This window comes from Coregonus clupeaformis, chromosome 1, assembly GCF_020615455.1.
Source record: "Coregonus clupeaformis isolate EN_2021a chromosome 1, ASM2061545v1, whole genome shotgun sequence".
Taxonomy (NCBI): Eukaryota; Metazoa; Chordata; class Actinopteri; order Salmoniformes; family Salmonidae; genus Coregonus; species Coregonus clupeaformis.
In genome coordinates, this window is record NC_059192.1 from 48745064 (window position 1) to 48772494 (window position 27431).

The window sequence follows — 27431 nt, forward strand, 5'->3', positions numbered from 1 at the left end:
TTAGTAAGGTTAGCTTCTTAGCGTTCATAGCAATGGTTATCAACTGTACCGCAGAGATGGAACGTAAGTCACAGAAAATAGATGTTGTGGTGGCAGCTGCAGAGAAGTACTTGGGGGTACAGCCAACTTGACACAACTGTGGGAAGCATTGGAGTCAACATCAGCCAGCATCCCTGTAGAACGCTTTCGACACCTTGTAGAGTCCATGCCCCGACGAATTGAGGCTGTTCTGAGGGCAAAAGGTGTGCAACTCAAGATTAGGAAGGTGTACCTAATGTTTTTTACACTCAGTGTAGTTCATAATTAGCTTGTGCATGAAAATGAAACATGGTGGGAATAGAAATGTCTGTGTCATCTGTTTCACAGTTGCCTTTGCTCCAAGTAAATTGATCAAGTTGATGAGTGGCTTGTGTTTGTGGCTCTATGGGCTTTTGGCCGGCTGGACTCAAAGGAGATTAGTTTGGTCTGTTTTTATTGTTTCGTCTCACCTTGTCTGCCAGACATTGTTTGGGGCCATTATGTGTCTCGTGGGCGTCTTTTCTGCAGTTTACCTGACAAAGGTTGTAAGGAGTGACTTAGGGCTTTTCAAAATCAGCACTTTTCAGATAGAGGACTTATTGAGCTGTAGGAGACCATATACAGTATTTACCGAACACAGCCATCAAACCTGGGTTGTAGGTGCACCTCAAAATCAATTACAGCAGTATCTCTGGGAGCTAACAAAAGTCAATAGAAACAACCTCTACTAGACATCTGACAATAGGTTACTTCTTTCCCAGTGATCTAAACGTACAATCCTGAAATGTACAGAGGTGTACAATCCTGTTCTTCACATTATTCACAGCACAATGAATGGCACTCTATTCAATTAGAGGAGATGTTCTCTGTTTGTTGGCAGTGTTGTGAATGCATCCTTGGCATTGGACTTGGGAGGGCAAAGCAACAGTATTGCATTTTGAGATAATGATTTGCAACTTATGTCTGTCAATTTCTTGTGTTGCAAACACCAGCAGGGTATTGATTGTCTATATTGAGCCCTCAGTTTATGATGGTTTGTTAAATCACCATGCTTGTCTCATAACAAACCAATTTGTACATTGTTCATTAATAAGAATTACTGTATATGAGACTAAATACAATTAATTTAACAGAACTATGTCCACTTAACCAGCACATGAACTTGATCATTGAACTTAATGAATTGATCCTATGGAAAAGATTGGCAGACAGAATACAATCTGAGTTTGGGAAATCCTGTCCTAGCCTACATCAGTCCAGTCATGTGTTGAATGTGTACAGCTTCCCCACAGCTGTTTGGTCTCCTGGGATCACAGGAGAAGGTGGTTCTACTAAGTTAAATTGTTTTAAGAAGGTCATACCAAGGATCACTTTGCTATTTGATTTTGAATTTTAAGACCCCTTGAAGTGTATATATATATATATATATATATATATATATATATATTATTACAATTATTTGATGAAGATTTGTATTTGGCCTTACTGCTATTAGCCCATACAAGCACATTGAATAACATATTCACTACATGGAACAACAGATAGTCCCCCCCAAAACATATAAAGGACGTTTGTTCTGAAGTGTCTGTCCTATATCTGAGAGATATAAGAATGATCAGGAAACTTTTTTTATTTTTCTTACATGTATTTAACCTCTTATTTTTGGCACTAAACAGTCTCCATATACTGTATACTTCCATTAATTTTTTCAACTTTTACCGGGGGACCTTCAGACGAGTCTTGTGAGGCATGTGGGCATCCTAGAGCAAAGAACCTGACATGTACGTGTACGTGAGAGTCTTAACTTTTTCACAGAGGGGTAATAGTAGTGTGTAGCCCAAACTGTCATTTTGCAATATGTCAAAGTCAGTTTGAAGACAGGCGTGTACTGTATGTGTGTCCAATTTGATGTGGCTGCATTAAGAACTGAATTATCTGCATGCCAATATTTTTTTTCACAATGATAATTTATTTAGTCAATGCATCTGAAGTCCCGAAGCCAAGAAGTTGTGTTATGTGCTGATATGAGTTTGTGGATTAGAATGACGACCGGAATTGGTCTGTCATTATTCAGGTCTAAAGAGTTGCCATGTTTATGTACATTTCAATATAGACAACATTTCCCCAATGGACAATGATAACTATATTTCAATACAGTACAGTAATTTGCTAAAATTGCTGACAAATAGATGTCTGCCTATTACTTACAACCTACCATCATTTTTGGGTATACTATTCATTTCTCTTCCTACATTATTCATAAGTGGATATGATTAATTTGTCACAGTTTTGTTATGCCAACAGGCTCCTGTTTAAATACAGTTATTTTGTTTTACCTGTAGGTGGCCATGGTGCAGGAGGCCTCTCGCCACCCCTTCCCCACTGTGGATGTACCTGACCATGTCCATTACACCATAGGGGCAGTCATACTGGCTATCGGCATCACCGGCATGGTGGGCAACTTTCTGGTTATCTATGCCTTCAGCAGGTAAGGGACAGGAGCTTCCCATTGTACTGTAACTATACATCTCTCTCTCACACACACCTATAATTTGATCAATTTGAATTATGTTGCAGTTTCTTGCAGCAAGAGAATGTACAGTTAATGCTGAGATTTTTCGTCTCACTGTCTCACTATCCTTCCATCTGTCATACGTCGCTCTGTAGTCTCAGTTGTTTATCAGTGTGTCTCAGTTGATCAGCATTGTGAGTAAAGAGAGGTAAAGAGGTCAGGGTATTTATCCTCCCTCCTGAGCCCACACATGATGTAAAGGAGGGCAATATACATTAGTGTAGAATAAAATGAACTGTCGCACAGGCTGCAATTGCAAATGTTTACACATTCACAGTTGTATTTCCTTCATCCCACACTACTTGCCTTGACATCTCTTTGTTCTGTGTAACGCGCTTCGCTTTCAATGCTTTGTGTGGAGATGCCATTTCTCTCCCACTATGATGACCCATTCTGTATATAGACACCCACGGACGCACACACACACAATCATATGCAGATATATTGTAAGTAGTACATGTTGGACAAATTGATGGCACAAGCTCTTTGCAGAGATAAATAGTTGTCAATAATAACTTATTCACCAGACAGAGAGGAACTATGTAATTTCAGTACAATTACCATTTCATTACACTGACCTACCATTTGTGGGAATGTTACAGCATTATGCTGGGGTTTATGTGTGTGTTAAATTGAATCAGAATACTGCATCCTGCCTTTCCCTGTGCTGTATGTGTTGTGTTCTACAGGAGCAGGTCACTGAGGACTCCGGCCAACATGTTCATCATTAACCTGGCCATCACTGACCTCCTGATGTGCCTCACACAGGCACCCATCTTCTTCACCACCTCCATGCATAAGAGATGGATCTTCGGAGAGAAAGGTACTCCACACAGCCTCCTAACATGTCTGAGGTCAATTATTTTCCACTCAGACGTTTCTGAGGAAACCGAAAAAAAATCTATAAATTACTTGAAAGAAAAAACATAGAAAGTGTGGACGCATACTTGGAAGGAAACCTAGCTTCTTTCTTAGACTGGAAGGAGATGAAATGAAGGAATTGATTAAAAGGTAATTAAATTGAACAGAAAAGGTGGAGAATGGCAAGAGGTAGAAGTGTATGAGAAGAGAGAAAGAGGAGAATGTTACCGTAAACCATGTTTCCTTCCAACCATTTTATGCGGATTAATTAACTGAAGCATAAAAAAAACTAATGACAGGCCTGATGGAAACAGCTAATTTTTCAGTCAAAACTTCCTAATGTTGGCAAAACAAAATGCGCTAGAGAAGGGTGGATCATTTCTTTGTCTGTGAAATAGATTATGTGACAATTGCGGTGGAAAACTATTTTATGCGCCAATATTGATATAATTACCATCATGTCAAAGTAAACTTGGAGTCACGCAATGATATGTTGTGTTGTCCTCCCACCACAATGTGAAAAAATAATGAAACATTTATTAGACAGATGGATTAAGTTATTATGAACACACATATGTTGGTTAAGTGCACGTTGATGAGCTTGATGCAAATTTCCAATACATATCGAAGGCATTATTTGTATGCTGGTGACATGATGATCGGTGCTTGGCTGGCAATTATCAAATAAAAGTGATCTTTCTCTTATCTCATCATGTAACCTATAGTCTTTTGCAAAACACATTGAACGTTGAACAAAAAAGTGATTTTTATATGCACTACTTCATCATGCACAGCTTTTCATCCACAACAAGCCAGTTTAATGGAAACACTCCTATCCATTAAAAGGTGCATATCTTTTCATGCAAATATTTGATAATCCGCTTGAAAATCTTTCAAAGGTGGATGGAAGCCTAGTTAATGAGTTGTTGCCTAGAGATACAGACAATAAGGCAGACCTTGAGTCTTTTTATCTGCATCCATTTGTCACGATCGTCGTAAGCAGCAGACCAAGGCGCAGCGTGATATGCGTACATCTTTTAATGAGTACTTCAATGACAATAACAAAAACAACAAAACAATACGTGAAGTCCTAAGGTTAAGAAACACAAACCTCTCCGGAACAAGATCCCACAAATGACTGTGCCAAACAGGCTGCCTAAGTATGGTTCCCAATCAGAGACAACGAGAATCAGCTGCCTCTGATTGGGAACCACCCTGGCCAACATAGAAAACAACGATCTAGAACAGAAACCTAGAAAACTAAACATAGAAACTAACACCCTGGCTCAACATTAAAGAGTCCCCAGAGCCAGGGCGTGACAGTACCCCAAAGGCGCGGACTGCGACCGCGCCAACTAAACCCAACAGGGGAGGGGCCGGGTGGGCATTCCACCTCGGAGGCAGATCCAGCTCCGGGCGTGACCACCACCCTCTAACTAACCCCCCGTAGCGCCCCTGGTCTGGTCCCGCTGGCTGGAGCTGGACTGGACATCGGTGGAGCGGATTGCTTAGGCTCCGGTGTGGAGCAGCTGACCGGTACCTGACCAGGCACCGGTGAAACAGGCACGGGCTGTGCCGGACTGACGACGCGCACCACAGGCTTGGTGCGGGGAGCAGGAATGGGCCGGACCGGGCTGACGACGCGCACCACTGGCTTGGTGCGGGGAGCAGGAACGGGCCGGACCGGGCTGACGACGCGCACCACAGGCTTGGTGCGAGGGACAGGAACAGGCCGGGCCGGCGACGCGCACCACAGGCTTGGTGCGAGGGTCAGGAACAGGCCGGGCCGGGCAGGCGACGCGCACCACAGGCTTGGTGCGAGGGTCAGGAACAGGCAGGGCCTGGCTGGCGACGCGCACCACAGGCTTGGTGCGAGGGGCAGGAACAGGCCGGGCCGGGCTGGCGACGCGCACCACAGGCTTGGTGAGAGGGGCAGGAACAGGCCGGGCCGGGCTGGCGACGCGCATCACAGGCTTGGTGCGAGGGACAGGAACAGGCCGGACCGTACTGGGAACACACACCACTGGCCTTGTGCGGGGATCAGGAACGGGCCGGACCGGACTGGTAACACACCCCAGTACCTCTCGCCGTGCCTCTACACTCTCCTTCCCTCTAATGACCAATGGCCCCCGTAACCTGGTGGCCTTCTCTCCTAGTCCACAATCTCGCCCTGTAGCTGCCTCCAGCAGCCCCGTCGTCCATGCCGTGTGCCCCCCCCCAAAAAAAGTATTGGGGTTGCCTCTCGCCTGTCCGACGACGGCCCGGTTGGCGCCGCTTCTCCTCTCCTGCCTGGATCTCCCCCTTCATCGCCCTCCGGTAACGGACGGCCTCCTCCTCCGTTATCTTCCCCCAACCGAGGAGGACATCTACCAACGTTACCTCCGGCGTTTGCTCCTGGAAACGCTGCTTGGTCCTGTTTTGGTGGGATCTTCTGTCACGATCGTCGTAAGCAGCAGACCAAGGCGCAGCGTGATATGCGTACATCTTTTAATGAGTACTTCAATGACAATAACAAAAACAACAAAACAATACGTGAAGTCCTAAGGTTAAGAAACACAAACCTCTCCGGAACAAGATCCCACAATTGACTGTGCCAAACAGGCTGTTCCCAATCAGAGACAACGAGAATCAGCTGCCTCTGATTGGGAACCACCCTGGCCAACATAGAAAACAACGATCTAGAACAGAAACCTAGAAAACTAAACATAGAAACTAACACCCTGGCTCAACATTAAAGAGTCCCCAGAGCCAGGGCGTGACACCATTTCAATCAAAGTTGGCTTTGGATGACCTGCCTATCGATTCCCCACAAAACTGATGCAGCAATCAGGGCATTGGGGACAATGGGGTCATCCCTCTCCACCAGGTCCATGGGGTCGAACTGCCGGGAGACCGCATCAGGCTTGGTGTTCTTCGACCCCGGACGGTATCAGATGGTGAACCGGAACCTGGTGAAGAACAACGCCCACCTGGCCTGGCGCGAGTTGAGCCTCTTGGCCCCCTGAATGTAGGCTAAGTTCTTATGGTCCGTCCATACGACGAATGGATGGGCGGCCCCCTCTAGCCAATGCCTCCACTCCCACAGGGCGAGCTTGACCACTAGCAACTCATGGTCCCCCACGTCGTAATTCTGCTCCGCCGGGGACGGCCGACGGGAGAAAAACGTGCAGGGGTGAGTCTTACCGTCCGTGAGGAACCGCTGGGACAGGATTGCTCCCACCGCAACGTCTGAAGCATCCACCTCCACAATGAACGACAGGGACGGATCAGGATGCCCTAGGACCGGGGCCGATGTAAAGCGCCGCTTAAGCGCATCAAATGCGTTCCCCGCTTCCAGGGTCCAGGCGAAGGAGCTAAAATTGCGAATAAATCGGCTATAAAAATGAGAAAACCCTAAAAACCGCTGTAGTTGCTTGAGGGATGAGGGCTTGGGCCAATCCAGTACCACGCTGACCTTGGCTGGGTCCATCCGTAGGTCCCCCTGGGTGACGATGAACCCCAGGAAGGAGACTATCTCTTTGTGGTACACACACTTCTCCGCCTTGACGTAGAGCTGGTGACGGAGAAGGCATTGGAGGACCTGCCGAACGTGCTGCTGGTGTTCACTCATGTCCTTTGAGAATATTAGGATGTCTTCCAAATACACGAAGACGCTGTAGTTGAGGAGGTCCTGGAGCACGTAATTGACCAACGCCTGGAACACCGCAGGCGCGTTGGCTAGACCAAACGGCATGACTTGGTACTCCTAATGCCGACTGGGTGTGTTAAAAGCCGTCTTCCACTTGTCCCCCTCCCAGCTTGGTGAAGACCCGGGCTCCCTGCAACGACTCGAATGGCGTCGTCATCAGGGGGAGTGGATAGCGGTTCTTAACCGTGATGTCGTTGAGCGCCCTGTAATCAATGCACGGCCACTGCCCACCGTCCTTTTTCCCCACGAAGAAGAAGCCCACTCCCAAGGGTGAGGTAGAGGGACGGATGTGACCCTAGACGAGTGCCTCGTCGATATAATCCCTCATGGCCAGCGTCTCCGGCCGGGACAAGGAAAACAATCGCCCTAGTGTGGGCATGGTGCCCGGCAGGAGATCGATAGCGCAGTCGTATGGCCTGTGAGGAGGTAGGCCCTTGGCACGCCTCTTACTAAACACCTCCCCAGATCCCAATACTCCCGGGGAACGCCTGCCAGGTCTGGGCCGGTAACGGAGTCTGTAGCCGCCGTCCTCCCGGTGGCAACCGCCGCTAGGACGGTAGGCGGTTCGGAGTGCGGGACCTGGGGAAGAGGTGAGGACTGGTAGGTGGTCTGGGACGGTGGTTTGGGCTGATGAGTGGTCGGTGGAGACCAGAAAAGGAAAGGAGCGGAGCCTCCCTCCTGCATGAGCCGCCCCTTGGACCAGTCTATCCGGGGTTTGTGGGCGACCAGCCAGGAGTGCCCGAGGATGAGGGGACACTCCGGAGAGTTCACAATGAAAAACTGGATATCCTCCCATAGCCCACCTGCCACCCGGACACGCATGGGGATAGTGCGCCGGATGATGAAGCCCGACCCCAACGGCCGGCCGTCCAGGCCCATGACCGGAACCGGTTCGGAGAGGGAGAGTAACAGAACGCTCCACCATTGGGCCAGCCCCGCGTCCATCAGGTTTCCCGCGGCCCCAGAATCCACCAGTGCATGCGTTCACTGAAACCTGACGGGGTAAAAAGTCTGGGAGTCTCTGGAGTTGGGGTTTCGGTTCCGGCTCGCTAGCACCCCTCCCGATACTAGCGAGCCCTCCCGTGAGTCGCAGTGGTGACCTGCCTGGCCGCAGAACAGGCAACGTCCCTGGCGCAGACGCCTCTGCCTCTCCATCCTGGACAAGCGCGCCGCCACAGCTGCATAATCTCCTCCTGAGGCATCTCCTCCCTGAATCGGAGGAAAGCCTCCGGATTAATAGGGGAACGTGGAGGCGCGCCTTGCGGCGTCATCCCTCTCTCATGCGCCCTCTCACAACGCTGATTGTCTACCCGCACCGAGACGTCGATGAGGCTGTCCAGTCGCTCAGGCAGCTCCCTGAACGAGAGTTCGTACTTCATCCCCTCCGATAGCCCCTGAAACGTAAAGGACGACCAGAGCGGTCTCCTCCCATCCTGCCTCTCGAGCCCGGGTCCGGAACTCCACGGAGTAGTCCGCCACCAAACGGTCACCCTGCCGACAGGCTGTGAGCCACCTCCCGGCCTCGTGCCCCGACACCACCTGGGAGGTGTCGAACACCTTGCGTAGCTCCCAGGTTAATTGGTAGGTGTTGTAGCATGTTGGAGTTTGGCTCTCCCACTCCGCGGAAACCCAGGAAAGGGCCCGACCCGTCAACAGAGTGATGATGTAGGCCACCCGGCCCTTCTCCATCGGGAAGGAGGAGGGTTGTAGACTGAATAACAGGGAACACTGGGTGAGGAATTCCCTGCAGCTCTCTGGACGTCCGTCATACCTCTCCGGAGGTGGTAGGCGGTGTTCCCGCGATGTCGCAGGCGAGACTGGAGACGCCGCTGCCCCGTCTTCCGCTCCACCGGCTGCCGGGGCTGGTCGGGTGTCCACCCGGCTCTGCATGCGGATCATCAGCTGGCAGAGATTCTCGATGATCTGCTGCAGGCTGCAGTCGTATTGGTTCAGCATAGTTCCCTGTGTTGCCAATGCGCTCTGATACTGTGCTGCCTCCGCTGGATCCATATTGTCTCAGTTTTCTGTAAGGGTTGGTGTGACGTGTGACCCAGGTGCGGTGCAGGATATACAGTAGGCAGTAGGCTGAGATTGTGAAAGAAGGATATTTACTGGTGGTCCCGAAGCCAAAATACAAAATAACGGACTTATCACGATAAAAGAAAGGCGGAGCAAATAAGTCTCCAAAAACCGGCTGACAGCCAAAATACGAAATACTACCTAGGACTGAAACAAATAACGAAACAGGGAGAACACTTCTCAAGTACCTGTACATAGGTCTCCGATCAGACACTGAGTAGTACTGCTGGACATAGAGAAACTAACAGAGAAAACTGAGCAAGGGAACACAGGGAAGTGAGGGCATAAATACGCAGGTGAACAGGTAGACACAGGTGACACCAATAGGATACTGATTAGTACAGACAGTGAGTGAGGAGGTGCCTAAGGTTGTCGGAGGATGACACCTAGTGGGTCGCTCCAGAACTTCGACCCCCTCCTGTAACAAAAATGTATAGGCATGTTGTTGAAGTGCTGTTATTAATGTGTTGTTGAAATGTAAAGTGCTCCTGCCAGCCTGTAGCGTGTCAGAAATGCTTCACAAGGTATTTCTTAAATGGCAGGCTATAGCCGTGAAATGATAATAATATAGCCTAAATAACACATTTTCGTTCCTTCCTTGGCTTCCTTGCTTGCTCCTGACTGATTTAGAGTTAGTATGTTGTTTAATAGCCAGTTGAAATGTTGAACGTCAATTAATTTACTTCCCAAGCAAAGTCAATTTTTTGTCTCCTCGGCTATAGAAGGTTGTAGCGCAGCCTCTGAATTCCATAGAACCAAACCAAAGATATCCCATATGCATCGGAGTCACGTCTTTTCCCAGAATTCTACAGCTTGTTTCTAGCCCTAGTTTTAACTTAACACACCAAGCCCTTCACTCACTGACACAGATATTTAAGGAGTGAATGGTGACTGAAGGAATTGTCTGAGAAAATGTATGGATAGTGTGGTGTCGAGAAAACGTTGCTAATTATGCTGTGAAAACAAGGAAATCCGCTGACGCTGTACTTTGATTATAAAGGTTTATTTATATCAAAGGGTTCCAGCATCAATTTACAGATATCTGCAGAATATCTGGAGAACAACGACCCAATCTGTAATATGTTGTTCTGTCCTCCTTTGTTTTAACCGTGGTGTTTATATCCTATGCCCTATGTAACATAATATGGGTGTTTTCCCATACAGACCAATCCCAGGACTCCACCTAACAGACTTCCTCTGCTTTAGGGTGCCCCTATAAAACTACTCCCCAGAGTCAACATCCTCTAAAACCATTTGAAACCATTAGCAAAGTCATAAATTCCTCAGATACCACATATTCCCCCCTTCGAGACGAATTAAGTCTCGAAAACAAAAAGAATAGGATTATGACAAATACAAATTTTTCTCTTATTGAGTATCTTTAACAATAAACCAAAAACACATGGAGTGTAAATACATTTCTATGAAATATGAACAAATCTTTATGGAGTGTGAGAGCGAAAAACCTGTCTGGCAGCTTTCTTTCCAAATATCCCTCCATCAATCAAGACAGTAAAATTCTCTCACGGCCCCTCTGCCCCAGGCAACCACTTAAGTACTCCAGATCAATTCATACATCTTTATCAATGCATTTTAAACTATGATGCAATTAAATACACATGAAAGCCTCAGCAAACAAAATACAATCAAAAATGTCCACATTCAGGCTGGTCAACCCATCGGACCCTCCTGTGGATTCTCTCTATCCCTGCCTAGACCCAATATCCCTAAGCTTCAACAAAATAAACAAAAACATCTGAGATCCCCACATGTATCCAACAACAGCAAATATCATTCTACAAAAATTAATACATAAAGAATATGACACAAAATATGCATTACACATGCAAATATGTCTATATATCATTGCAGACACTGGAATGTAGTCCACTACACTTCATCTCCTCAGCAGTGTCGACTTCCAATGCAACTTCGATGATGGAATCTGAACCTTTCCACACCTTCCTTGTTCCACTTCCTCCAGTCCCTTCATATTGTCCCTTCATATTGTCCCTTCATATTGTCCCTTCATATTGTCCATGTTTGAGTATTTGAATCCCCTCTACACATTCCCCCATATGCTTCTGGAAGAAAAGAAAAGACCAAACAGTATCTTTTGCAAAACAACACATTCAAATTAAAACATCAATATCAACTAAAAATTATATATAAAAATGATATATAAAATGAATCATATACCATTTCCCCCCTTTGATTCATCACAAAATACTAAAATCACCATAATATTTAAACCCATGTGAAAAATGATCGGATCTTCAAAATGGATATCTATCTATCAATACTCCTTTGAGTCTTGACAGAAGGTTAAACCCTCTTATCGTTTCATTTGCAAAACCCTGCAAAGTATAGGTAATATTATCTATGTTATCTCCCCAAATGTTACACCATACCATGGAAAAATCCCCACTTCTCTCCTAGACTTATCCTCCAATGGTAGGCTTCCCAGACTATGAAACTTCTCTCTTTCAGAATCAGATTTATCTCTTTCCCCGTGCTTCCCCTCTTTTAATTTTAAAAACCTCATATGGAAGCTTCAACTTCAACATGTAACAACATCCTATCCATCCATAGGGTAAGAATATATTCTCTCACCACAAACCCCAGATGTTTCTAAAATCCCCAATAGTCACATTACCATGCAAAACTTCTCTCTCCATCAAAGTCCTTCTCTTCTTACTAACTGGAACATCAAAAGTTACATTATATTTCTCATTACTAACCTTATGTTCCTGCTTACCCCAAATCATCATATAATCATCACCATCTGATATTCCCCTAAACATCCCCTTTCCATCATGTTTTATTTAAACAAGAACAGCTTTTAGCCCTCACTGGTTTCACCTCCAATGCTTCATGAAGCGCTGTTAACTGATTTTCCTTCCTATCTAACAAATTCACATAGGTTAATTCACTTAACCAATAACACTTAAACCTAGGCCTAAACAAATGTTTCCACAACTACATTATTTTCTCTCTTAATGATTGTTGCTGATACAACAGCCATTATAAAGCATAAGATTGACACATACTTGATAGAGGTTTAGCTACCTTCTCTAAGATTCAACCCCATGTTCCTAGTGCTGGAATTCTCAACAGACATGGACCCTCAAGATTCCTCACTGATCTTACTTACAGTATGAGTTAACTTCTTGAACTAAATATTCCTACCTGCCCATCCATCTTTAATTTCCAAACAGAAGAATCAAATCCATATGCCTTCCATTTAGTTTCTCTCTTCCCTAACGAACAGTATTGATCAGATATATCTTCTTGTCTTCCATCAAAATCAAAGAACTCATCCTGTACCTCCATGATAGTATTCTCCCTAATCTTTCCCTCTAACATTACTCAAAATAAGTTAGCAATCACTCATAACCCTCTTCCACTTCATATAATTTTACAAAATATACTTCCTTTCACTAGGTGAAACAGCTTCTACTTCTAGTCTTCATAACAACACTTCTTCTCCATAATTATCTCTCCACATGGGAGGAATCTCACCTCTACACATTCCTTCTCTCACATCTACAAGGAAGATGAGCTGTACCACCCATCCTAACCCTAATGACAGTCTTTTCCTCTAAAATTGGTGCTGGAGCAATTGGCTCCCTTGTAATCAAATGTGATACATTTATAGCTTTAATAACTGTCAATGTTGAAAGAGTTGAATTGCTTCTCACTGTTGTTATAATAGGCTGAAGTGTTGATGTCATTGTTGTTGATTCATCCATTTTCCCTAAAGCTTTGAACTCTTTACTTGTATTTCCATCTATCACCACTAGTGTCACTACATTAACTCTCAGTTCCAACTCTAATCCCTCACTTTCAAACTGTTGATTATAAAAAATACATTTATAATCACCTTGATCTTCCTGCTGGGAATTGTAAATATAGATACTGCAATCACCCTCAATCTTCATTCTTCTCTTATCATTCAGCAACGCATACTTTCTCAATGCAACTGCTTCTAACAGATCTAAACTCCTGCCAGATCTATCTTCCCACTGAACTCTAAATTTCCCTTCACCACTGTTCTCTCTCGTGCACTTACATTGGAGCTGAGCTGACTGTCCCAGAGTTACTTCAACCCTAGTTTTCGTAACGTTTTGGTCTGACTTTTCTCCTAACTGGTCTGGGCCTACTTTGTCTAACCGAATCACCAGCTTCTCCTGTAACAGAGTTGCCCTTGGTGATCTCCGCTGCTTCACATTCCACTGAAATATTCCCTGTTGTTCCTGGGACAAATTGAAAATCAATTTCCCCAAATCTCCTTTCCTTTCCCTCCATTGCAGAGTCATCTCTGGCATCATCAGAAGTGTAAACATTATCATCAACGTTATCCACAACATTGACAATCTCTCCTTCTTCCTGTTCTCCCCTATCTCCATCCTGCTCTCTTGAGCCTTCAACATCCTCTCTCTCTGCGCGTGGCACCTCTTCTCCAGGCGCTTTAACACAATGTGACAAATGATACCACGTTGGAGATCCTTTAACCTGGACAGCTGTTCCAGTACTACGAACAACTTCAAATGGTCCTTCACGACGTTCGTTATACCACTTCCTTCTAAATACCTTCACGAACACTTTGTCCCCAGGTTGCACTGTACTCCTTTTTTTCTCATCAAGCTCCCCCTGCACCTCTTCTTTTCTTTGCCTGTCAGAAACATATGTGGACAACTTTTTATGAAAATTGGCCATATATGTAACGTACGCTCTCATTTCATCTTCCAAAAGAGCCAAGCTTGGACCCTTTCCGCTTGTTCGCAAACAAGGCGTAGGCATCCTTCTTCCTGTTACCAATTCATGGGGTGTCATACGTAGATCACGCAACTCACTTGAGCGACACACCATTAATGCTAAAGGAAGCGCCGCTATCTAGTTTAGACCCGTATGCTGACAAATTTTGACAATGCGATTTTTCAAGACACCGTTAATTTTTTCACAAATCCCTTGACTTTGTGGGTGATAAACTGCTCCAAGACGTTGCTTAATTCCCAATTTTTGCAACATCAATTTCACTGATTTATCCACAAATTCCTTCCCATTATCTGAGGATATTCGATCGGGTAATCCCCACCTGCTTATGACTTCTTTACACAAGAACTTGGCAAACGATTGAGCATCTTTTAGCCTAGTTTGACATCTTATTCCCCTCTTGGTGTAGGAATGTAACCAAGAATAACAGTCACCCCCTGTAAACATCACTTTTCAGACAGATTGTCCTCCTTCCTATGATATAGTCAATCTTTTCAAGCAAATCTGATTCCCAAAAAACCCTACTTCTTTATGATCTGTCTCCTAATCTCCCCCCTTGCAACATTAGCTAACCCCTAGCTTCCTAAATCATCAGACCTAATAGGTCCAGAGGCGCTACTATCAACCCCTCATGGTTTCTCCCCAACTAACAATTGATTCCTACTCTAAGGATTTTTTCTCTTGTCTTCAAAACACCTGCTTTTGAAAGTCCTTCAATTTCTTGTTCAATCCCTTGGTTTGCTTCATCTTTCAATGGATACTGATTCTTCCAAGGAGGTCTTGCTCCTAAAAATCTTCACTGAGATTTCCAATCCAGAATACTGTAGACAAATCCATCTCTGTCATCATTAACAATTGGTAAACCTTTTCCTTTGGCACTTCTACCAGACAGCCGTCTGGTGGACATTTTATTGTACAATTCAATTTCCACAATGCATCTCTTCCCAACAATGCAATAGGTGTATGTTCTGATACCAGTATGGGTATTGTAATTTTCTAATTTTCATAGCAGAGTTCAATTGGTTCCTTAAGAGTAATCAACTGTTTTACTCCCTCAAATCCCTATCCTAATTAGTTGATTTTGACATAGTGAGATGTGTAACCTCTTCAGGCTGAACACAGAAAAAAGCCTTTCCGCTATCCATCATCACTTCCCATAGTCCATTGTTTATTTTCACCTCAATTGTTGGATCTTTTTCCCCTTAACTGGTGCTACCAGCTGACACCCCCCTTTCGGATCTTCTAGGCACCTCTAGAATCCTTGCTCCTTGCCCCTATAAGGGTTCACCTGTCCTCCAGATGATCTTCACTTGCTCCTGTATCTTCCTCTGAAATTCCCTCTTGTGTTTCCTTCTGGCCCATTACACTCACAGCAAAGTCACCAACCTGTCCACAATCATAACACACTTCTCAATATTGCTGAAAGTATGGCTTAAATCTTCCTCCTCTTCCTCTTCCTAAGCCTTCTCGTCCTCTTCCTCTCCAATTATTTCAGTCCAGAAACTATCTATGGATATGAAACAACTTGTACCACTAGTTGTGGCTGGTACAATTGCATTTGACCTTGTTCAGTTGAAGCTGTAGCAGTGATTGTTGATTTGGTGCACACTGATTCTTCATAACCAAAGCTTTTCTTCTCCTTCTTATTCTCCCCCCAGTTGTATTTCATCAAGTTTTCTGAGAGTTTCTTGGTCCTGTTCTTTCTAGTTGTTGACATATCGGTATTCTTCAAAGGCTTATATTCTAGGTTCTGTCCTCGAATGATCACTGGCATCATCTTCTTACTGGTGCCCTCTTTCCTTGGCCTCAATGTATACTTTTTCTCCAATTCTTGGGACCCTTTTCTCAGCAGTTTTTTCTTCTCTTCTGTATCTTCAGCTTCTTGAGTTGTTCTTTCAGTTCTCTTTGTCTCTTCTAAATTATTCCCCTTATCCAGGCATAATACGCATCAGTCTATATCTCTTTCTATTTCTTCTGTGCTAGTCATTGTAGGATAAAATCCTCTTGAATATGAAGCACCTTTAATCTCCAAATCTTCATCGCTGTTTCCATCTTCACCTTCATCAGAGATCGAATCTCTAGTATCCTTCTTCTTCCTTCAACTTCCATCAGAGATCACATCTCTAGTATCCTTCTTCTTTCTTCAACTTCCATCACCCCTTCTTTCCTCTCTTGCCAACTTCCTTCTGATCACAGAGTCATATCCACCCATGATCTCTTCTCAATCACTCTGATCATCATCATCATCATCTTCTTCATCTTCAAGTTCCATCTTCCTGAACCTCACTCCACCCTTAGTTTCCAGACATCTCATTTTCTTCTTACTTTTGGAGTTTTGATTCATCTTTATGGTCGTTTCTGCTTCTCCTCTCTCTATTATTCAATCACTTTCATCATGTTGATGACGTCAGGGTTAAAAGTCCCTTCCACTAGCCATGGTTGTTCAATTTCAGGCCAACGTTTATTCCCTTTTCCAGATAACCTTGCAATACCATTAACTAAAGGATTACTATTTTCTACTACATAAACAGGAGTAATTACTTTCATAGTTTTTATGTCCTTTTTCCCCCTTGTAACAACTCTTTTATATTCCTTTATTGTAAATTATTTCATTATTTTAGACTATGTAGCCTATAGTTTCCCTCTTTTTTTTTCTTCCCCAAATTAATTAATTAATGCATTTAATTTATTCATCAATTTATTTATTTGTATCAATTTATTTTATTTTACCAAATTATTAATTAGTGGCAATCTTACCACATCCAATCAGGAAAGTAAATGAAAGTAGTCAACTTCAGAGCAATCTAAAAAATAAAGACCTCTAATCCTGCAACACTACAGTACTCACAAACCCCATTGCTTAATAAGCACCCAATTACCTTAATTTTTACAGAATAATGTCAGTACTCGATTCCCCACTCAACTCTAATCAAACCCACTCATGCACAAAAACGCCAAAATGCTATTCTTATTTTCATCAATTGATCAGTCTGTTGCCAAGTCCTTGTCAAATTGTCAAAACATCAAATATGCTAGGCACCCAAAACATCCTCTATGGGAAGGTACGTTTTGTAAATAGAACAGTACTGGCCTTGATTTGACAGCACATTCTCGCATGATGCACTCGTCAGCACTTCCTCTCTCTCTCTCTGTCTCCTCCTTCTTATCTCTCTCATATGACAGAAGAACAAAGAAACAGACAATAATTTAGTAGTTTAGGCACTTACTGAGTTATTTCAACCATTCAATACTCCTCTAGTCACATTCACTCTAAGAAATAACTCAGGAATATTATAAATAGCTCAATAACATTTTATTTTATTTATTTATTTAATTATTTTTTATTTTTAATCCGTCAACATATCTCTCTCATTTATCAATTCAATAGATCTCAATCAAATAGTTTCATCGTTAAGCAAAAGCCTATTTAACAAACAGAACTCTCCATTCGTGTTCAAATCTCCTTCTCTCTCTCTGTCGGCTCTGTTCTGAGTCTGCGTCTCCCAGCAACTCAGTGCAGGCAGAGGAGTGGCACATTTGCCCTACGTAACTCTAAAGTCATAAAATCACACGCATGCGTAGTACATTCACCAGTGCGATTTCAGAGTGGAGGGAGCTCTCTCCCAGCTCTCTCCCAGCTAGACAACAGAAAGTAGACAGTCCCGCTGTACTTCCTCTCTTTTACCCCCCATAGACAAACAGTAACACTTTAACAGAGCTCACAAACCAACATAAAACATTGAACAGAAATCCTACTTTCTTCTACACACATATACATACATACATACATACAGTTTAAGAGGCTTATCCCATTCCTATGGACCTCTAAGGCAGTATGCTACCTCCATTGCGCCGTATAATTCCATTGTTCCTAAATTTCTGCTACCACGAGTTCCGCGGACATTCGATGAGCGGTCACATCAATCATATAATTCGTCAACCATATGTTGAGCGGTAACTTGCAACCGAATATATATACCACAACCTCAAGCCCCCTGGACTCACCTAAATTCACCTAACGTGCTTTTAGGATTTTCGGCCCATCCTAATGATCGCCTCCTTAGAGGGCTTCCATAGATTCGCAATGGCCTAATTTGTATACATTTACCTTGGCCTTATTCCTTCATTCTATTCTTTTTGAATTTTATTCAAGCAAAATATCCCTATAGACACTCCCCCCTTTTTGCATTGCTTGCAACGCAAACAAATTTAGAATGGACTCCTATCCCACAGCAAATAACAGCAAAGCTGTCAAGGTTTCGGCCGAGGCTGCCTCTCTCCCTTGTTCGGGCAGGTTTCGGCGTTCGTCGTCTCTGGAATTCTAGCTGCCACCGCTGTATGTTTCATGTTCGTTTGCGTTTGTTTCCACACCTGTTTCTGTTTAGGCTTAATTAGTGTCCTATAAGTTTCTCGTTGTGTTTGTCTAGTGTTGTGTGTAATTATTCCCGTCAGTATTGTGTTTTGCTCGGTTGAGCTTATTCTCCACTGCGCTGGAGCATTTTCGCACCTGTGTGTGCACAGTTACATTTTTGTCGCACCTGTTTGTGCGCAATTTACCTTTCGCCTTCGTGCGTGTTTTTCGCTTTCGGGCTAAGTTGTCCTGTTGCCTTAGTTTGGCCAGTAATACAGCCTTTGGAACATTCAGTCTGAGTCCTGCGTTTGATTCCTACATTACACCTACAACACGCCCTGACAGAATTACACACCACCATGGAATCAGCAGGAGCCGAAGCAGCTCAGACGAGACTGGAGGTCCGGGTTCGGGACCAACAAGAGCAGATCCTGCAGATGGGGACCGCCCTGCAGGAGGTGAATTCCACCCTCCGAGGCTGGGGTACGCCTCCACCGCCTCCCTCCCTGCCAGCACCATCGGCCAGCCCGCCCCGTCCAGCGCCGGAACCTCGAGGAGTCCGACTATCTCTCCCGAGGGCCTACGACGGAACCGCGGCTGGGTGTCAGGGATTCCTACTCCAGGTGGAGCTCTACCTGGCCACAGTGCACCCGGCACCATCGGGGCATGAGAGCGTGTCCGCCCTGATCTCCTGCCTGGCCGGTAAAGCGTTGGAGTGGGCCAACGCGGAGTGGAGGAAGATCGACGCCACGACGATTACATACAACGAGTTCTCCCGCCGCTTTAAGGCGGTGTTTGACCATCCCCCGGAGGGGAAAGCGGCGGGGGAGCGTCTGGTCTTCCTCCGGCAGGGGAGGAGGAGTGCCCAGGAATTCGCTCTTGAATTCCGTACTCTGGCGGCAGATGCAGGGTGGAATGATCGGGCCCTCATCGATCTATACCGTTGTAGCCTACGAGAGGACGTCCGTCGGGAGCTGGCTTGTAGGGACACCAGCCTCACTTTCGACCAGCTGGTTGACATGTCCATCAGGCTGGATAACCTACTGGCTACCCGCGGACGTCCTGCGGAGGGTCCGCCCATTTCACCCTCCAGCGCCTCCGAGCCGTGTCCTATGGAGCTCGGGGGCGCTGGCGCTAGAGAGAGGAGGAGTCGGCAGGCTAGGGGGTCCATCCACTGCACCAACTGTGGTCGGGGAGGACACACCGCGGCTAGGTGCTGGGGATGGCCTCCTAGGGGAGATGACGACAGGTCCCGCACTGGGGATTCCCTCCAGGTGAGTAGGGGCCCCACTCACCCAGAGCTCACTGTTGCCCATTTTTGTATGCCTGTACGTTTTCCACAGGTAGCACCTCATTCCCAGCATAAGGCGCTGGTAGATTCAGGCGCGGCTGGGAATTTTATTGATAAAAAGTTTTGTTTAGCGTTAGGGATTCCCCTCATTCCTGTTGATGTTCCTTTTCCCGTTCACGCCCTAGATAGTCGTCCGTTGGGTACGGGCTTAATCAGGGAGGTCACGGCGCCACTTAGGATGTGTGCGCAGGGGGATCATCAGGAGATGATTCAGCTGTTCCTGATTGACTCTCCTGCGTATCCGGTGGTGCTGGGCATGCCCTGGTTGAGTACCCATAACCCAGCTATTTCGTGGCAGGAGAGGGCTCTGATGGAGTGGTCTGCTCAGTGTGTGGGTAGATGTTTGGGCGTTTCCGTAGGGGCTACCTCGGTGGAGAGTCCAAACCAGGTGCCCGCATTGCACGTTCCACCTGAGTATGGGGATTTGGCTATTGCGTTTAGTAAGGCGAGGGCCACGCGGTTGCCACCCCATAGGCAGGGGGATTGTGCGATAGACCTCCAGGCAGGAGCTGCGCTCCCACGGAGCCATGTGTATCCTCTGTCTCAGGAGGAGAAGAAAACTATGGAGATTTACATAGACGAATCGCTGAGACAAGGATACATACGGCCTTCCACTTCCCCCGCGTCCTCGAGTTTTTTTTTCGTGAAGAAAAAGGATGGTGGTTTGCGCCCGTGCATCGATTACCGTGGTCTCAATCAGATTACGGTGAAGTATAGTTATCCACTCCCGCTGATTGCGACCATGACTGAGTCGTTGCATGGGGCGCGTTTCTTCACGAAATTAGATCTCAGGAGCGCGTACAACTTGGTGCGCATCAGGGAGGGTGATGAATGGAAAACAGCCTTTAGTACCACCTCGGGCCATTACGAGTATCTGGTCATGCCATACGGGTTGATGAACGCTCCGTCAGTTTTCCAATCATTTGTGGATGAGATCTTCAGGGACATGCAGGGGCAGGGGGTGGTGGTGTACATTGATGACATTCTCGTGTACTCACCTACCCGTGTCGAGCATGTGGCCCTGGTGCGCAGAGTGTTGCGGAGGCTGGTGGAGCACGACCTGTATGTGAAGGCAGAGAAGTGTCTGTTTTTCCAGGAGTCGGTCTCCTTTTTGGGTTATCAGTTGTCTGCGTCAGGGGTGAAGATGGAGGTAGACCGGGTGTCGGCCGTGCGTAATTGGCAAACACCAACCACTGTGAAGGAGGTGCAGCAGTTTTTGGGGTTTGCAAATTACTACAGGAGGTTTATCCGGGGTTTTGGACAGGTGGCAGCTCCCATCACGTCTCTGTTGAAGGGGGGTCCGGTGCGTCTGCAGTGGTCGGCCGAGGCGGACAGGGCGTTTGGGAGGCTGAAGGACCTGTTTACCTCGGCCCCGGTGCTGGCGCATCCGGATCCCTCTTTGCCGTTCCAGGTAGAGGTGGACGCGTCGGAGGCCGGTTTAGGAGCCGTGCTTTCCCAACGGTCTGGCGCGCCACCTAAACTCCGCCCCTGTGCTTTTTATTCTAAGAAGCTCAGTCCGGCGGAGCGGAACTATGACGTAGGGGACAGGGAGCTGTTAGCCGTGGTACAGGCTCTAAAGGTGTGGAGGCACTGGCTTGAGGGGGCTCAACACCCTTTCCTCATTTTGACGGACCACCGTAACCTGGAGTACATCCGGGCGGCGAGGAGGCTGAACCCTCGCCAGGCAAGATGGAGTATGTTCTTGACCAGGTTTACTTTTAAGATCACGTACATCCCTGGGTCACAGAATGGCAAGGCAGATGCGCTGTCTCGGCGGTATGACACGGAGGAGAGGTCCGTGGAGCCCACTCCCATACTGCCTGAGTCGTGTCTGGTGGCACCGGTAGTGTGGGAGGTCGATACTGAACTCGAGCGGGCGTTACGCACCGACCCTAGTCCACCACAGTGCCCGGAGGGTCGGAAGTACGTTCCGCTCGAGGTTCGGGATCGATTGATATATTGGGCTCACACGTCACCCTCCTCTGGACATCCAGCTATCGGCCGGACAGTGCACTGTCTTAGTGCCAAGTACTGGTGGCCCACGTTGGCAAGGGATGTGAGGGTTTATGTTTCCTCCTGCTCGGTGTGCGCCCAGTTTAAGGCGCCTAGACATCTGCCTAGGGGTAAGTTGCTACCCCTGCCCGTTCCACAACGACCATGGTCCCACCTCTCTGTGGACTTTATAACAGACCTTCCCCTCTCCCAGGGGAATACTACCATCCTGGTCGTTGTGGACCGGTTCTCTAAGGCCTGTCGTTTGCTCCCCATGCCGGGTCTTCCTACTGCCCTACAAACTGCCGAGGCACTGTTCACCCATGTGTTCCGGCACTACGGGGTACCCGAGGACATTGTGGCTGATCGGGGTCCCCAATTCACCTCCAGAGTCTGGAGAGCGTTTATGGAGCGGTTGGGGGTCTCGGTGAGCCTCACCTCGGGGTACCACCCGGAGAGTAATGGGCAGGTGGAACGCGTAAACCAGGATGTGGGCAGGTTTCTCAGAACATACTGCCGGGACCGGCCGGAGGAGTGGTCAAGGTACGTTCCCTGGGCTGAGATGGCCCAGAATTCCCTACGCCATTCCTCCACTAACCTAACTCCATTTCAATGTGTGTTAGGTTACCAGCCGGTTCTGGCACCCTGGCAGCAGAGCCAGATCGAGGCTCCTGCGGTGGATGAGTGGGCGCGGCGCTCGGAGGAGACATGGAACGCTGCACACGTCCACCTGCAGCGGGCCCTCCGACGTCAGAAGGCGAGCGCTGATCTCCACCGCAGTGAGGCACCGGTGTACGCACCTGGTGATCGAGTCTGGCTCTCTACCAGAAACCTGCCCCTCCGCCTGCCCTGTCGGAAACTGGGTCGGCGGTTTGTAGGGCCATTTAAAGTCCTGAGAAGGTTGAACGAGGTATGTTATAGATTACAGTTACCTGGGGAGTATAAATGTATTAACCCCTCGTTCCATGTGTCCCTTCTCAGGCCGGTGGTAGCGGGCCCACTCCAAGAAAATGAGATCTTGGAGACTCCTCCACCCCCAGTGGACATCGAGGGGGTACCGGCGTACTCTGTGAGGTCCATTCTGGATTCGAGACGTCGGATGGGGGGTCTCCAGTATCTAGTGGAGTGGGAGGGCTACGGTCCGGAGGAGCGGTGCTGGGTGCCGAGGAGAGACATTTTGGACCCGTCGCTCCTGACGGAATTCCATCGGGGGCATCCGACGCGCCCTGCTCCGCGTCCTCCTGGTCGTCCCCGAGGCCGGAGTCGGCGCACGTCTGGAGCCGCGCGTCAAGGGGGGTACTGTCACGGTTTTCGGCCGAGGCTGCCTCTCTCCCTTGTTCGGGCAGGTTTCGGCGTTCGTCGTCTCCGGAATTCTAGCTGCCACCGCTGTATGTTTCATGTTCGTTTGCTTTTGTCTGTTTGTTTCCACACCTGTTTCTGTTTAGGCTTAATTAGTGTCCTATAAGTTTCTCGTTGTGTTTGTCTAGTGTTGTGTGTAATTATTCCCGTCAGTATTGTGTTTTGCTCGGTTGAGCTTATTCTCCACTGCGCTGGAGCATTTTCGCACCTGTGTGTGCACAGTTACATTTTTGTCGCACCTGTTTGTGCGCAATTTACCTTTCGCCTTCGTGCGTGTTTTTCGCTTTCGGGCTAAGTTGTCCTGTTGCCTTAGTTTGGCCAGTAATACAGCCTTTGGAACATTCAGTCTGAGTCCTGCGTTTGATTCCTACATTACACCTACAACACGCCCTGACAAAAGCACACACGCAAGTTCTTAACAGTACATTCATTCAACGCACACACACAGACACACGAACTGACCAGTTCCCAAAGTAGCAAGAAAACTCACCCTTATCTGCCGGACTCTGGAGCGAGAGTCAGCTCGGCGCCCATGAATGGAACGCTGAGAAAAGACGCAACACGACCAAATACCTCGTCGCCATTTTGTGGTGTCGAGAAAACGTTGCTAATTATGCTGTGAAAACAAGGAAATCCGCTGACGCTGTACTTTGATTATAAAGGTTTATTTATATCAAAGGGTTCCAGCATCAATTTACAGATATCTGCAGAATATCTGGAGAACAACGACCCAATCTGTAATATGTTGTTCTGTCCTCCTTTGTTTTAACCGTGGTATTTATATCCTATGCCCTATGTAACATAATATGGGTGTTTTCCCATACAGACCAATCCCAGGACTCCACCTAACAGACTTCCTCTGCTTTAGGGTGCCCCTATAAAACTACTCCCCAGATGCTCCCTTACACTGAGTCAACATCCTCTAAAACCATTTGAAACCATTAGCAAAGTCATAAATTCCTCAGATACCGCAATAGTAGACTAGAATTTCGTCTGTCAAACAGATAGGCCTACCTCTTATTTCTTGAATTGGAAGAAATAAACTCCAACACAAAGCCTTCTTGTTGTTAGTAGCCTAAAGTCAAATTAAAATGAAGACTGTTTAAATGAATTAGGACTTCTAGAATTAGCCTACTTTCAGCACCCATGCGCTGTCCATCTCCGCTGCTGAATATGGCTTATTGTGAGGTCAATAACTCTGATAAATAGCTTCAATATGGGCAACGAAACATATTGTTTTTATTCAAATCAATTACAGCAGTAGCAAGCTTAGCTCCAGTCCTCCTTCTCATCTTCGCGCTATGCCTCTTAAACTGAACAGGACATCAGTAGGCCTAGTCCGCGCACACAGATATTCAATTTTTGGGCCAGGGCTCATGATTGGCATAGCGTATCCATTGCAGTGTGTAATGCAGTGTAGCCTAGTTTTATATACACCATCCCCGCAGCGCAAAAACTCGGGAAGGAAGTGCATTTTCTTAGAAATATAACTTTGCCCTGTGTTTCTCATGCTCTTCGTATAGCCTAGGCCTTTAGCCTATAGTATAGGCTATGGATCATTTGATTGGGACCACACTAGGCACACTTGATATTGCGCACCCAGTAAATAATCAGGGATGAGGGGCAGCATATAATAAGCTCAAACACTGAGCAATATGACATTTGTTGCATCCTAAGATGCTGGGTTCTTTTACTGAAGACGTACTTATAATAACCAGAACTGATTTATTTCATGTTCTCCTCAACACATTCCAATCAACTACTCTCTACAGTGTCTTCAGCCCAACTCTCCTATACATCATTGAACTTTTACCGCCCTTGCATCTCGTAATCCAATCACTTCAATGCAAGAACGGAAACCCCATTGTCATTTCTTAATTCAAATAACTCAACTTCTGCATACAAATCCCATTGGCTATCTGCAACCATTATAAATCTAAACTCATTAACACATAATACATTTCTCAATACACCACAACATTCATGGCTCTATTTATTTAAGGCGGCACTAGTGTCAAACACCCGTTAGTTTGCAATTTCGACCTGTTAAAGCCAGCGCTCTGCTATTTTCAAACTGTTGCGTAAAGATGGGTAATTTACCTGTCTTATATCAGCTTGCTTGCGCTCAGATGGGAGGGGTGGAAATATTTGAGGTGTGTCCTTAAAAACATGATACAAAGTGCTAATTTTAGTCAGCGCTGGTAGGCATATTTAAGACCAACCAAAAGCACGGTTGAGTATGGCACAAATTTTGACAGCGGAATCGCAGCCTATCCAGCGTGACGCACATTGCCCATATGCGCATGGAACAACAGTAATGTGCTTTTGGTGCCTGTATACTTCGTATTTAGAAACATACAAATTATTATTTATTTGATTAAAAACCAAGCATATCCTACCCTCCTCTCAATGAAGGCTGTATTCTTTTTGTCCTGCCCAATGCAATCAAGTAGGCTAGTCAAAACCGTCGATAAACGGTTTGGCTTGTGAGACTGCTTGGAAATAAATCTTAATCACCAAAGCTTTATTAAAATATCAAATTTGAGAGGAGCAAAACAGTGAGCTGACATTCCATTTTTATCTATGTATTGTAGGCAGGCCTACATTATTTTAGCCATGCTTTGGAGGTGCGTACAACCCCCTCCATGGTGTAGGCTACATGTGTCCATGCCCATCATGAAACGAGACATGAGAACCTCTGTGAATACTGGTAAACCTCATATTTAGAAGTTATTTTCCTGTAACAATTACTTGTTTCCCATTTCCCATTTTTAAAACCCAAATCCCTCCATAGGCTACCCTTACCCTAGGCCTACTATAATGAAGGCTGGTTGTCTTTTTAATCCTGGCGATTTTATGATATCATTACATTTGTGACAGACCGCCTTGATTCGGTCTTATGTAGCAAAATTTGAAATTGTGTTTTTTTCATTGGATAAAAGCAGAGACACAGAGCTACAAAATGGTATATCATACACTGCATTTAAGGGAACAATGGGAAAGTAATTCTGCTTTGAAAGTTGATAAATTTGTAATCTCACTTTTGAGAAAATGGCCTTCGAATGTTTTGGTACCTAGTGAAGAGCTCTTCTTTGTCTACACCCATTCAGCATCGTTCACACCCTCTTAAGCTTTAGCCCCACCCATCTCGTTTCACTCTTGGAGCGTTCAGAGCGCACACTTGACGCTCTGGCGGATGAGTAGGGTTGATCCGAGCATTCTGACCTCACAATAGCAGACAAGCACCCAAGCTAACTGGCTAACATTGGCTAGTTTGCTATTTACTTTCAGACACAAAATTGGGATTATGGTTCATTTTTTACCTCTGGATAACATGAAAACAGCCTAACCAGCTTTGCTGGCAACAATTTAACTATGCTTTTTTGACAATGTTTACTGACACCGGCCATATTCAATGGGTGTTGTGCGTTCGTAAATTCATCAGTTATTCTGCGCTCTGGCATACTCAGACTGAATTTACGAATGCACCCGAAATGGTTACTTCCATAGTAATAATAGTATTTTGTTAAGATATGTAGCTAGCTAGCTACAGTGCCTTGCAAAAGTATTCATCCCCCTTGGCGTTTTTCCTATTTTGTTGCATTACAACCTGTAATTTAAATGGATATGTCAAGGGGTGCTGAAGGTGGGTGTGGTGCAGGAATCAAGCGCAGGACGCAGAAGCTCAGTCCAAAAGACTTTAGTGAAATATTCACGGAGTAAATGAGCACAATAAGCCCAGAGGCGAAATAACGGCGCACACAGGCGTCAAATAAACGGCGCACTAACATGTGCGAAAACCTCTCCCAACACTGGAGGGAAGTACGTAGCTCAAACACCAAAACAGAAGAGCAATCACACACAAACACAGACACACACAACAAGACTTAAATAGGACACTAACGAGGACTAACTAGACACAGGTGTACAACATCAAGACAAAACCAAACGAACATGAAACATAGATCGGTGGCAGCTAGTACTCCGGGGACGACGACCGCCGAAGCCTGCCCGAACCAGGAGGAGGAGCAGCCTCGGCCGAAACCGTGACAGGATATTTATTTGGATTTCATGTAATGGACATACACAAAATAAACCAAATTGGTGAAGTGAAATGAAAAAAATAACTTGTTTAAAAAAAAATCTAAAAAATAAATAACGGAAAAGTGGTGCGTGCATATGTATTCACCCCCTTTGCAATGAAGCCCCTAAATAAGATCTGGTGCAACCAATTACCTTCAGAAGTCACATAATTAGTTAAATAAAGTCCACCTGTGTGCAATCTAAATATCACATGATCTGTCACATGATCTCAGTATATATACACCTGTTCTGAAAGGCTCCAGAGTCTGCAACACCGCTAAGCAAGAGGCACCACCAAGCA

The 27431-nt window shown here is 46.1% G+C and overlaps 1 protein-coding gene across 1 annotated transcript in view; it reads left to right on the plus strand.

Annotated features, from left to right (window-relative positions):
* Nucleotides 1–27431, plus strand: part of LOC121582855 (melanopsin-A-like) — a 105062-nt gene that overhangs the window by 25287 nt on the left and 52344 nt on the right. Inside the window, exons 2-3 of the mRNA XM_045224620.1 lie at nucleotides 2361–2506; nucleotides 3280–3413. Of these exons, the coding sequence (XP_045080555.1) occupies nucleotides 2361–2506; nucleotides 3280–3413 (280 nt within the window). The remainder of the gene's footprint in view (nucleotides 1–2360; nucleotides 2507–3279; nucleotides 3414–27431) is intronic.